At 37.9% G+C, this 12,709-nt stretch overlaps 1 protein-coding gene across 1 annotated transcript; it reads left to right on the top strand.

Moving 5' to 3' along the window:
- Positions 1-1,000: 1,000 nt before the first annotated feature.
- Positions 1,001-7,639, top strand: LOC108103291 (sodium-dependent nutrient amino acid transporter 1). The gene is made up of 8 exons (XM_017208704.2): positions 1,001-1,607; positions 4,427-4,607; positions 4,667-5,036; positions 5,779-6,520; positions 6,586-6,685; positions 6,748-6,924; positions 6,980-7,074; positions 7,193-7,639. Exons 1-8 carry the CDS (start codon positions 1,533-1,535, stop codon positions 7,367-7,369), a joined length of 1,917 nt encoding a protein of 638 aa, XP_017064193.1. The 5' UTR covers positions 1,001-1,532; the 3' UTR covers positions 7,370-7,639.
- The last annotated feature ends 5,070 nt before the right edge of the window (positions 7,640-12,709 follow it).

The following is a 12,709-nucleotide window of genomic DNA, read 5'->3' as shown; positions in this document are numbered from 1 at the left end:
TGTGGGACGACGATATCGATTGAGTCTTCTGCGTCAGAGTTCTTAACGATCAAAGATTTGCTTTAACTTTCAAACTGGCCAGGTCCGGTATTCGTATCGTAAAACTTTAATTGACCAAAGACTGGAACTCTACCGAATCTATATTAGTGTGTTACCTTTTAATTACCCTTGCGATTATCGATTCCTAATTGGTTTTGTCTGCAGTTTTGTTTCTTGTTTCTTGTTTGGTCATTTCGAGGTGATTTCTTCGTTGGCCTAATCTATATCGAAAATGTCCAGTCACGGCCGGTTCGGATAAGTTCGTAAAGTGGTTTTACTGTGTCTGGGTCTACAGGTCCGTCTATCGTTAGGTATTTACTACTTACTGCTGACCGTTTAGCCTGCCGTTTTTTAAAATTTTTTTTATCGTAGTCAAGTGTTTTCATTCTTAGCGCCGCAGAGTGAGGACTCCCTACGATGTCCCCACTTTATTTCAGGTGATAAATTCATGTATCCACTTGGGGTTTATCTAGATCTCTCTATATATAGGGATGGTATCTGCTTGCTTATCAGCAATCTTTCAGAGTTAATCAGAAGAAAAACACTGGCTAGGGGTTTCCTTATAATGAAAAAGAAAGAAAAAGGCTTAATCTACGGTAAAATTTTATCACCCACTAGCTTGTTAAATTACAAAATGGAAACCTGGAATTCCCATGTTATCTCACTGGTAAGGTGCACTAAAAGTTAATTAAGAAATGGAAAACATTTACCTAATGACTTTTTACTTCCAGGATGGCAGAACTTAGATTAGCAGATGTTAAGATTGTGGACTCGTAATGGTAAGTATTTTTAGTACTTAAATGATTCAAAATTCTTACTTAGAAAATCTTAAATTTAGTGTGTTTTTCTTGTTAATTCCTTTTTATAAAGTCCAGACTGTTGTTGATTTGAATACCACAAATATTTTCACATTCCGTACGGATTTCTTCTGGCTTTGGTTGGGCAACACTTCCTTATCCGTGAATTGGAAGCCCCGATATTCGCGATCTTTACGATTCGCCTAGCAAACGTCGAACGAAGAGCTCACACGAGAGCACGACACCAAAGTTTTTCCCCTATATTCTTCAAGTACATATTACCTGGTTTAGGTACTGCCGCAGGTTTTCTCTATCCGTGTACACGTTTATATGTGTGTGAATAATTTCACGCTTATTACCTGTTGAGCACTGGCAAAACGCTGCTTGACTTTGGCGGTTCTTAAAGCGGCCAGCACTCGTAATATTCTCAGTTCCAGCCGCGGCATTCACGGCACCACAACCGCGCTTCCAGCAACGTAAAAAGCCCCCTCCCCCCCACCAAAAAAAAAAAAATAACCGCCATCACTTCAAAACTGCATTTGGAGTTATCAACCAACCATAACCAAGGGCTTGCAAATGCAATGTGCTAATTAAAAAAATATATAAAATTTAAAAGGAAAACGCAAATAACCGCCAACGGTGTTTTTTTTTTATTCATAAAACGAGAAAGATTTTAATTTAAAACTGGAAACAAAAATGGAATTGAAAGGCGTTCAGCCGTCGAATGGCACAGCAGCAGCAGCAAATGGGACCGCCAATGGATCTGCGGAAGTAAGTGTTAAAAAAAAGAAGAAAGAAAAAACAAATCAAGGAACTTATAATATCCCTAATGGAAGTGCTTTCAAGTGCCACTCGAAAATTCAAGTGGCTTTAGTATCAGATTAGAAACAGTCAGTCCAACAGTAACAGTCAGTATATTAAGTATACGCCCAATCGTACAAAAGAAATACCCAAAAATTAAGTACTTAAGTATAAAGCTGGAGAAAAAAAACCCCTTCATAAAATTAATATAGTTCCTATGGACTTTTGGCCCACAATTATGCTTTTGATTAGCCCTTAGTCATATCTAACCATCCTTTCATTTTGCTCAGTGCATGGCCTTTACAATCGCTCAATGACTTTATGTTTATTGTGATCATTAAGGCAGTTAGACTTTAATTGCTGGCTAATCGACCGACAAACGAAAATGCGATTTACGGTCCACCCCAAAAAAGAGGTAAAAGACTTTGTGTCAGGCGGATATACTATACTATATACTATATGCATATCTTATACACTTTACGATCCCCAAAACGCCACATAAATATCTTAGTACGACGTCTTTCTGTTCTATTTAGAGCTCAATAATGCCCTAAAACCGTTAGTTATCTGGGCAACTAGCGCTCCGCTTTAGATCAGCAAAAAATATACTATATATAGTGCTATATGGCCGAAGAGCTGGAAACTCGTTTTCACTGCAATACCCATAAACTGACGTACTAATAATATAAATGAGTGCTTTACGAAGTGACAGGTTCGTTTCGCCTCTCACTCTATTATATATTTCAAATACAATTTCCCAGAAATTGTTAAGCCTCTATAAAGTGATATATTGGTTCTAATAAACCACATCCAAAGTTAGTACTTACATATTTTTTATTTTGGATTCCGTCACTTAATACTGTGTCTTTACAAGATTTGAAATGTATTCATAGCTAGAGATATAATGAATCACTTTTATAATACATTTAAAGTTTAGAAATACAAAAAAAAACTAGAAGTAAACTACGGTATTCCCCCTGCAGCAGAGTCATCTTCTTCCCTTCATTGCATGCAAAATGCAGATCATTAGAGATACTTTTTATAGATCTAGTTGGATTTAAATAGCTGGTTTTTCCCTACAGGGAAGTCCCTCACAAACTGGCATTGAAAGCTAAGCAAAACAAAGTGGCATTATATTGCGGTCAGCATAAGTTAAATTTATGGCTAATACAATTAATGGTAATTCCCATGATAGAATTTCCCAGAGATCAGATGAAAAAACCCTCCAATTATGTCTTAGCTAAATTAAACCTTGATTAAACACACTTTCTATCTACATTATTCAAAGATATCTTTTGCTAAGCATTCGATGGTTATAAGAAGATTGTAACAGCTTTAGTGTTTGAGATAAAAATGGATAAATAAACAGTTGGGCTTCGGCGTTTCCATAGATACCACATTTGTAGCCAAGTTCTGATGATGCAGTTTCGTTTTCATTTACCTCCGTAATTGCCCTGGCTCGACCGCCCCGCGTCCAGCTGAGGTATTGTTTTATTTAAACAGCTTTTTTTTTTTTTTTTTTTTTTTTGTCGAATAGTACAAATATGTAAGCGGCAAAACAGTTTTCGCGTTCCCAGCGTTCTGATAAAAAAAAAAATGAAAATGGAAAAAAACAATGGCCAAACTGCTGCTGGCGTGCAAATAGATGAGGGCTGGAAATAGATTTCAGCGTATGGCAATCATATTATTACAAATAATCATAGTAATATTCAATTTTAATAATATTTGTAAGGCTTTATCACGTTATAGGAATCTTTAAAAACACTTTGCCTTGTTACTTTTTAATTTTAAGATTTTTAAAACATAAACAAAATCGAATTTTCAAAGGTTTTTATTTACAAAATTTTATAGCTTTGTGTTTACACTTGTACATAAATATTTGAATTTATTTTGACATGCCTCATTTCTAATTAACAGATGTTTGTTTTTTTTTTATTTAAAACTAATTGGTTTTTCCATTTGTCGAAAATTAAAATACGATTGTGACTCAGTCATTAACAAGACTTTAAGTGTGCAATTAATGCTTGAGTTTTTCCCGACTAAACTTTATGTAAAATAATATAATAAAATATATGACTGAATGGAAGCTCTATTAAGCATTTTGTTGGGAAATTATTTTTGCAGTTGCGCGCATTAAGAATATTCTGTTTCCCATTAATCGAGTGGGCGTAGTTGCAACTTAATTTGTAATTGGTATTAATAGAATTTAAGTGAGATAATCACCGTTAAATGCCTGTATGACTGTTCTAAGTGCATTTAGAGGCGGCTTGGGGGAAATTATAATAATTTAAAATTAGTTTTTATGATTCATAGAGCTACAAGGGGGGTACACTTACAAGTAAATCATAAACTAATAAAGAACTGAATTAAATAACTAATGATTTGAAATAATAGATCAAATTTTATGATACCCTAATAACACTTAATCGATAATTTGGGCGCCTTTCTTAAGTGTCTACTTCAAAGTGATTCTAATCTAATCATAATTGGGCGTACTAAGATAAATGTACCATAATTGGGTATTTATATGCACTATCAGGTGAAGTCTGGTGGCGCATTAAATTCACATGTCCATGGGTTATCTGGCATTGGATCTGGAAATGCCGCACGCATGACGCGTTACTGTTTGGCCAAGAGTCCAAAACAGCTCGTGGCTTGATGGATGCTCAAATATTTAGTCATGTGTCTGGAATTTTATGTCGAGATACTAAATCTTGTATTCCCCGAATTGCGATATCTTATGGCAAATATTTATTTAAGAAATTGGCAATTATATTATTTCTTTTCAGAAAACAGATGCCGAGAATCAGGCAGTGGAGCGTACCAATTGGGGCAATGGTCTCGAGTTCCTTATGTCCTGCATCTCGGTGTCCGTGGGATTGGGAAATGTCTGGAGGTTTCCATTCACTGCCTATGAGAATGGAGGAGGCGCCTTTCTGATACCCTATATCATAGTTCTGTTTTTGATTGGTAAGTAATAAAGTTAAAAATTCTGTATTTTCTATAATTTTCCCTTTGTTTTTTTGTAGGAAAACCCATGTACTATTTGGAAATGATCATTGGACAGTTTACGAGTCAAGGCACGGTGAAGATCTGGTCGGTAGTGCCGGGTTTCGTGGGTGTAGGTTACGGCCAGGCCTTTGGCACCATCTGCATTATCTCGTATTACTCATCGTTGCTGGCCTTAACCCTTTACTATCTCTTCGTGTCGTTCCAATCGGAACTGCCATGGTCATATTGTCGCGATGAGTGGACCAACTGTGTGAACTCGAGACCGCAGGACTACACGGAAAACCTACTAACCGGCATGTCCTGGGCCAATCAAACGGCTAGAAATGTCAGTGTTTTAGCCGACAATGATACAGTGAAACTTCAAAGTAGCTCTGAACTCTACTTCCTGTAAGTAAATCAAATATTTTAGTTTAAATACAAATATAATTTACAAGAAGTTAAGATTCAATTTGAAATCTTTTGTATTCATATTGATCAAAATTAAATATTATCTAGAAAACTAACAAGATATGAGGTATTTGGATTTCCTTGAATCCCCTAAGAGTTAGCTTTTGTTATTATCACATTTTTGATTTACATTTCTGTGATGCAAAATAATAAATAGCTGCTCGGCGTTGTTATTATTTGTTCGGTTTTGTTTTTTGATGTTAAGGCGCTAAATGCAGTTATTACACGAGAATTGAGCTTATAAATTTAACACTTTTAGTTGGCTAAAATGAGTAATTCAAGTAGTGTATCATTTAACGTTTCTGCTTGAAAGGTTAAATACTAAATAAATTAAATTAACATTATCTGATATGATCATTGTTCTTATAACAAACTGCTGATAGTTTGCCAGTTTTATAAGAAACTTAAATTCCAGTTTTTGCAATTAATAAAGTAATCAAAGAAATAATTATTATACGAGCTGATTAAAAATTACTATTTTTAGTTGATAAGATAAAGATGTTTCTGGGAAAAAAGTTAAATACACAATAAATTTGTAGTATATTTAAACTTTAGGATTGTACCTTTATGGTTTCTTTGGCTAACAATAATATTTGAGTTTATAGTTTATTTTTTTATAATGGTTGTAATATTTTATATAATAATTGTTAACGTTTATTAACCCTTTTTGTATTCTCTTCAGGGATGTAGTGATCAAGGAGAAGCTAGACATCTCGGACGGCGTTGGAAATCCTGACTGGAAGTTGACTATTGCCTTGTTTGTTTCCTGGGTTGTGATCTTCCTGGTGATCATGCGTGGTGTGAAGAGTTCTGGCAAGGCTGCATATTTCCTGGCTCTGTTTCCCTATGTGGTTCTCTTTGTTCTTCTGATAAGAGCGGTCACCTTGGAAGGAGCACGCGATGGTATTCTCTTCTTTTTGGAGCCCCAGTGGGGTGAACTCTTGAACCCAACCGTTTGGAAGGAAGCGGTGGTGCAGTGCTTCTTCTCCCTAGCCGTTGGTTCTGGACCAATCATCATGTTCGCCTCTTATAATCGATTTGATCATGGAATCTACAGGGATGCCATGATAGTGACCACACTAGACACATTGACTAGTCTACTGGGTGGTATAACTATCTTTGCGATATTGGGCAATCTGGCGCATAATTTGCAAATCGAAAATATCCGAGATGTGGTGCGAAGTGGCACAGGATTGGCCTTTATTTCATATCCGGATGCCATATCAAAGTTCCAGGCAGTTCCACAACTCTTCTCGGTTCTATTCTTCTTTATGTTGTTCGTCTTGGGAATTGGATCCATTGTGGCCTTGCAAAGCACTATTGTGACCATCATTTGCGACCAGTTCAAGGATTGGAAGTACTGGAAGGTGGCTCTGACCACATCTGTGTGCGGTTTCCTTATGGGTTTGGTTTATGTAACGCCGGTAAGTTGAGAGGAAATATGTCAGTTTTTTTATTCATAATAATCCAATTATTTATTTTTGTACAGGGAGGTCAGTGGATTCTCACTTTGGTAGATTTCTATGGCGGAACCTATGTGGTCTTTATTTTGGCCATTTTTGAATTGGCTGGAATAGTGTGGGTTTATGGTTAGTGCGATGTAAACAGCCGAATAACTTTTGCATCTTATTAACCATGATGATCATTGCAGGTCTACAAAACTTCTGTGATGACATCGAGTTTATGTGCAATCGTCGTGTTTCATGGTATTGGCGGGCGTGCTGGTCCGTCTTTACGCCGGTCATGATGATCATTATATTCATATACTCGATGGCCACCATCGAGCCAATTAAATACAGTGAACTATATTTTCCTGAAGCCGCCAATGGTAAGTTGGTATGTGGAAATAGTAATTGAATTGGAAGTAATTATTTTTATTTCAGTTGCTGGCTGGTTGTTGTTCGCCATTGGAGCTGCCCAGTTTCCATTATGGGGTCTTTGGTATATTTCTCGGCATCAACAAGGCACCTTATGGCAGGTAAGAAAATAATTTTTTAGAAGCTATTTCAGAAGCCTTTTAAAACTGCATTTGAAACAGTTTTGGTTTTCCTTTTTGTCAAAATAGCTAAAAACTAATAAATGTTATGAATTTACAGTCATTTAAAGCTTCACTGAAGCCCAGCGATCGATGGGGTCCCGCGAATCCAGATATTAGACGTGAATGGGTGATCTTTAAGAACCAGAAGGCGGCCGAAAGATCAGCCCGGCAAGAGACCACGAAACTTGGACTCTTCTGGCGGAAACTCACAAATTTCTGCGGCAGCAACAAATAAACAAAGTTAAAGTCTATATAGAGCGGGGAGCAGAGGTGGGGATATCGTGGGGATATCAGAGATTACGATTAACCATAACCACTTTTTATTTATATACGCCATTGTCAGCCTCTATGAAGCCATTATATATGCGAAGCAATCCTTCGACCGAATATATCGCATCTACCAATAATTAAATACCTTCCTTTTTTTTGTTATTCTATGTACAAACTTCATTTGAAAATGTGATAATAATTGAGCAGTAAAAAATAAATTATTGTTATCGAAAAATTGTTTATTGATTTATTGTTTCTTAGTCAGTATTAAGTCCACTTCAGCGCTAAAACTGTCCAGTAACAAGGGTGCTAAGTCTTGGTCGTTAACAGAACAACCTGTCAACCGACGTATACGTGATTTTGGATGCAAAAATATCGGTTCTCTGGCCATAGAACGGCCAAAAATGGTCCAAATGAGGAATGTAATACCTTGTAGGGCTCGTAACTTGATTGCTATGATTCCCAGTTGGTTTGCATTCAAATCTGGGAAACTTCATTTTTGGCCCATTTTTAAAAATTTTTATGATGGTACCCCTTATCAAAAATGCGAAATTTGGGCCAAAATTGACTTTCCCAAAATCGAAAATCGAGTGATAGGGGTAGTTAGTATTGGTCATTAGCAACACAAAACATTCGTTCTTTTGGCTGTGCGTCTTGTTTTGACCGAGCTAGAGCTAAAAACCCGCAACCAATATTGAATGTTGATTTTTTAGCCATTAATTCAGCAGTCGCAGCAAAAGAGCAGTACACTAATGTAAAAAGTGGGTATAGGGGCTGAAAGTGTTGGCCGTAAGCTGCATAAAACAGTCACTGTTTTAGCTATGCGGCTTGTTTTGAGAAAGTTAGAGCTAAGCAACGGCAACAAGGCCGTGCTCTGCTGTCAAAAGACGTAGCATAACTTTGGGCACAATAATAAAACCAGTTCTTTGGCCATAGCACGGCCAAAAATGGTCCAAATGAGGAAGGTAATACCTCGTAGGGCTCGTAACTTGATTGCTATGATTCCCAGTTGGTTTGCATTCAAATCTGGGAAACTTCATTTTTGGGCCATTTTTGAAAATTTTGATGATGGTACCCCTTATCAAAAATGCGAAATTTGGGCCAAAATTGACTTTCCCAAAATCGAAAATCGAGTGATAGGGGTTGTTAGTATTGGTCGTTAGCGGCACGAAACAGTCGTTCTTTTGGCTGTGCGTCTTGTTTTGACCGAGCTAGAGCTAAAAACCCGCAACCAATATTGAATTTTGATTTTTTAGCCATTAATTCAGCACTCGCAGCAAAAGAGCAGAGCTAAAAACCCGCAACCAATATTGAATTTTGATTTTTTAGCCATTAATTCAGCACTCAAAGAGCAGAAAAGCATACACTAATGTAAAAAGTGGGTATAGGGGCTGAAAGTGTTGGCCGTAAGCTGCATAAAACAGTCACTGTTTTAGCTATGCGGCTTGTTTTGAGAAAGTTAGAGCTAAGCAACGGCAACAAGGCCGTGCTCTCTGCTGTCAACCGACGTATACGTGATTTTGGATGCAAAAATATCGGTTTTTTTGTCATAGCACAGCCAGAAATGGTCCAAATGAGGAATGTAATACCTCGAAGGGCTCGTAGCTTGATTGCTATGATTCCCAGTTGGTTTGCATTCAAATCTGGGAAACTTCATTTTTGGGCCATTTTTGAAAATTTTGATGATGGTACCCCTTATCAAAAATGCGAAATTTGGGCCAAAATTGACTTTCCCAAAATCAAAAATCGAGTGATAGGGGTAGTTAATATTGGTCATTAGCAACACAAAACATTCGTTCTTTTGGCTGTGCGTCTTGTTTTGACCGAGCTAGAGCTAAAAACCCGCAACCAATATTGAATGTTGATTTTTTAGCCATTAATTCAGCAGTCGCAGCAAAAGAGCAGAGCTAAAAACCCGCAACCAATATTGAATTTTGATTTTTTAGCCATTAATTCAGCAGTCGCAGCAAAAGAGCAGTACACTAATGTAAAAAGTGGGTATAGGGGCTGAAAGTGTTGGCCGTAAGCTGCATAAAACAGTCACTGTTTTAGCTATGCGGCTTGTTTTGAGAAAGTTAGAGCTAAGCAACGGCAACAAGGCCGTGCTCTGCTGTCAAAAGACGTAGCATAACTTTGGGCACAATAAAAAAACCAGTTCTTTGGCCATAGCACGGCCAAAAATGGTCCAAATGAGGAAGGTAATACCTCGTAGGGCTCGTAACTTGATTGCTATGATTCCCAGTTGGTTTGCATTCAAATCTGGGAAACTTCATTTTTGGGCCATTTTTGAAAATTTTGATGATGGTACCCCTTATCAAAAATGCGAAATTTGGGCCAAAATTGACTTTCCCAAAATCGAAAATCGAGTGATAGGGGTAGTTAATATTGGTCATTAGCAACACAAAACATTCGTTTTTTTGGCTGTGCGTCTTGTTTTGACCGAGCTAGAGCTAAAAACCCGCAACCAATATTGAATTTTGATTTTTTAGCCATTAATTCAGCAGTCGCAGCAAAAGAGCAGAGCTAAAAACCCGCAACCAATATTGAATTTTGATTTTTTAGCCATTAATTCAGCAGTCGCAGCAAAAGAGCAGTACACTAATGTAAAAAGTGGGTATAGGGGCTGAAAGTGTTGGCCGTAAGCTGCATAAAACAGTCACTGTTTTAGCTATGCGGCTTGTTTTGAGAAAGTTAGAGCTAAGCAACGGCAACAAGGCCGTGCTCTGCTGTCAAAAGACGTAGCATAACTTTGGGCACAATAAAAAAACCAGTTCTTTGGCCATAGCACGGCCAAAAATGGTCCAAATGAGGAAGGTAATACCTCGTAGGGCTCGTAACTTGATTGCTATGATTCCCAGTTGGTTTGCATTCAAATCTGGGAAACTTCATTTTTGGGCCATTTTTGAAAATTTTGATGATGGTACCCCTTATCAAAAATGCGAAATTTGGGCCAAAATTGACTTTCCCAAAATCGAAAATCGAGTGATAGGGGTTGTTAGTATTGGTCGTTAGCGGCACAAAACATTCGTTCTTTTGGCTGTGCGTCTTGTTTTGACCGAGCTAGAGCTAAAAACCCGCAACCAATATTGAATTTTGATTTTTTAGCCATTAATTCAGCACTCGCAGCAAAAGAGCAGTACACTAATGTAAAAAGTGGGTATAGGGGCTGAAAGTGTTGGCCGTAAGCTGCATAAAACAGTCACTGTTTTAGCTATGCGGCTTGTTTTGAGAAAGTTAGAGCTAAGCAACGGCAACAAGGCCGTGCTCTCTGCTGTCAACCGACGTATACGTGATTTTGGATGCAAAAATATCGGTTTTTTTGTCATAGCACAGCCAGAAATGGTCCAAATGAGGAATGTAATACCTCGAAGGGCTCGTAACTTGATTGCTATGATTCCCAGTTGGTTTGCATTCAAATCTGGGAAACTTCATTTTTGGGCCATTTTTGAAAATTTTGATGATGGTACCCCTTATCAAAAATGCGAAATTTGGGCCAAAATTGACTTTCCCAAAATCGAAAATCGAGTGATAGGGGTTGTTAGTATTGGTCGTTATCGGCACGAAACAGTCGTTCTTTTGGCTGTGCGTCTTGTTTTGACCGAGCTAGAGCTAAAAACCGAAACCAATATTGAATTTTGATTTTTTAGCCATTAATTCAGCACTCGCAGCAAAAGAGCAGTACACTAATGTAAAAAGTGGGTATAGGGGCTGAAAGTGTTGGCCGTAAGCTGCATAAAACAGTCACTGTTTTAGCTATGCGGCTTGTTTTGAGAAAGTTAGAGCTAAGCAACGGCAACAAGGCCGTGCTCTCTGCTGTCAAACGACGTATACGTGATTTTGGATGCAAAAATAAAACAGTTCTTTGGCCATAGCACGGCCAAAAATGGTCCAAATGAGGAAGGTAATACCTCGTAGGGCTCGTAACTTGATTGCTATGATTCCCAGTTGGTTTGCATTCAAATCTGGGAAACTTCATTTTTGGGCCATTTTTGAAAATTTTGATGATGGTACCCCTTATCAAAAATGCGAAATTTGGGCCAAAATTGACTTTCCCAAAATCGAAAATCGAGTGATAGGGGTAGTTAGTATTGGTCATTAGCAACACAAAACATTCGTTCTTTTGGCTGTGCGTCTTGTTTTGACCGAGCTAGAGCTAAAAACCCGCAACCAATATTGAATTTTGATTTTTTAGCCATTAATTCAGCACTCGCAGCAAAAGAGCAGTACACTAATGTAAAAAGTGGGTATAGGGGCTGAAAGTGTTGGCCGTAAGCTGCATAAAACAGTCACTGTTTTAGCTATGCGGCTTGTTTTGAGAAAGTTAGAGCTAAGCAACGGCAACAAGGCCGTGCTCTGCTGTCAAACGACGTATACGTGATTTTGGGCACAATAAAAATATCGGTTTTTTGGCCATAGCACGGCCAAAAATGGTCCAAATGAGGAAGGTAATACCTCGTAGGGCTCGTAACTTGATTGCTATGATTCCCAGTTGGTTTGCATTCAAATCTGGGAAACTTCATTTTTGGGCCATTTTTGAAAATTTTGATGATGGTACCCCTTATCAAAAATGCGAAATTTGGGCCAAAATTGACTTTCCCAAAATCGAAAATCGAGTGATAGGGGTTGTTAGTATTGGTCGTTAGCGGCACGAAAACAGTCGTTCTTTTGGCTGTGCGTCTTGTTTTGACCGAGCTAGAGCTAAAAACCCGCAACCAATATTGAATTTTGATTTTTTAGCCATTAATTCAGCACTCGCAGCAAAAGAGCAGTACACTAATGTAAAAAGTGGGTATAGGGGCTGAAAGTGTTGGCCGTAAGCTGCATAAAACAGTCACTGTTTTAGCTATGCGGCTTGTTTTGAGAAAGTTAGAGCTAAGCAACGGCAACAAGGCCGTGCTCTCTGCTGTCAACCGACGTATACGTGATTTTGGATGCAAAAATATCGGTTTTTTTGTCATAGCACAGCCAGAAATGGTCCAAATGAGGAAGGTAATACCTCGTAGGGCTCGTAACTTGATTGCTATGATTCCCAGTTGGTTTGCATTCAAATCTGGGAAACTTCATTTTTGGGCCATTTTTGAAAATTTTGATGATGGTACCCCTTATCAAAAATGCGAAATTTGGGCCAAAATTGACTTTCCCAAAATCGAAAATCGAGTGATAGGGGTTGTTAGTATTGGTCGTTATCGGCACGAAACAGTCGTTCTTTTGGCTGTGCGTCTTGTTTTGACCGAGCTAGAGCTAAAAACCGAAACCAATATTGAATTTTGATTTTTTAGCCATTAATTCAGCACTCGCAGCAAAA

Source organism: Drosophila eugracilis, unplaced genomic scaffold, assembly GCF_018153835.1.
Source record: "Drosophila eugracilis isolate 14026-0451.02 unplaced genomic scaffold, ASM1815383v1 contig_2147, whole genome shotgun sequence".
NCBI classification, from domain to species: domain Eukaryota; kingdom Metazoa; phylum Arthropoda; class Insecta; order Diptera; family Drosophilidae; genus Drosophila; species Drosophila eugracilis.
The sequence above is the reverse complement of the archived record's forward strand: the minus strand, read 5'-3'. Positions and strand labels throughout refer to the sequence as shown.

What these genes read in the sequence shown, in the direction of transcription:
- LOC108103291 (XM_017208704.2), top strand. Translation starts at nt 1,533, where the DNA reads ATGGAATTGAAAGGCGTTCAGCCGTCGAATGGCACAGCAGCAGCAGCA. An exon ending in CCGCCAATGGATCTGCGGAA is followed by an intron (nt 1,608 to 4,426) that starts GTAAGTGTTAAA and finishes ATTTCTTTTCAG; the next exon opens with AAAACAGATGCCGAGAATCA. An exon ending in TGGAATAGTGTGGGTTTATG is followed by an intron (nt 6,686 to 6,747) that starts GTTAGTGCGATG and finishes TGATCATTGCAG; the next exon opens with GTCTACAAAACTTCTGTGAT.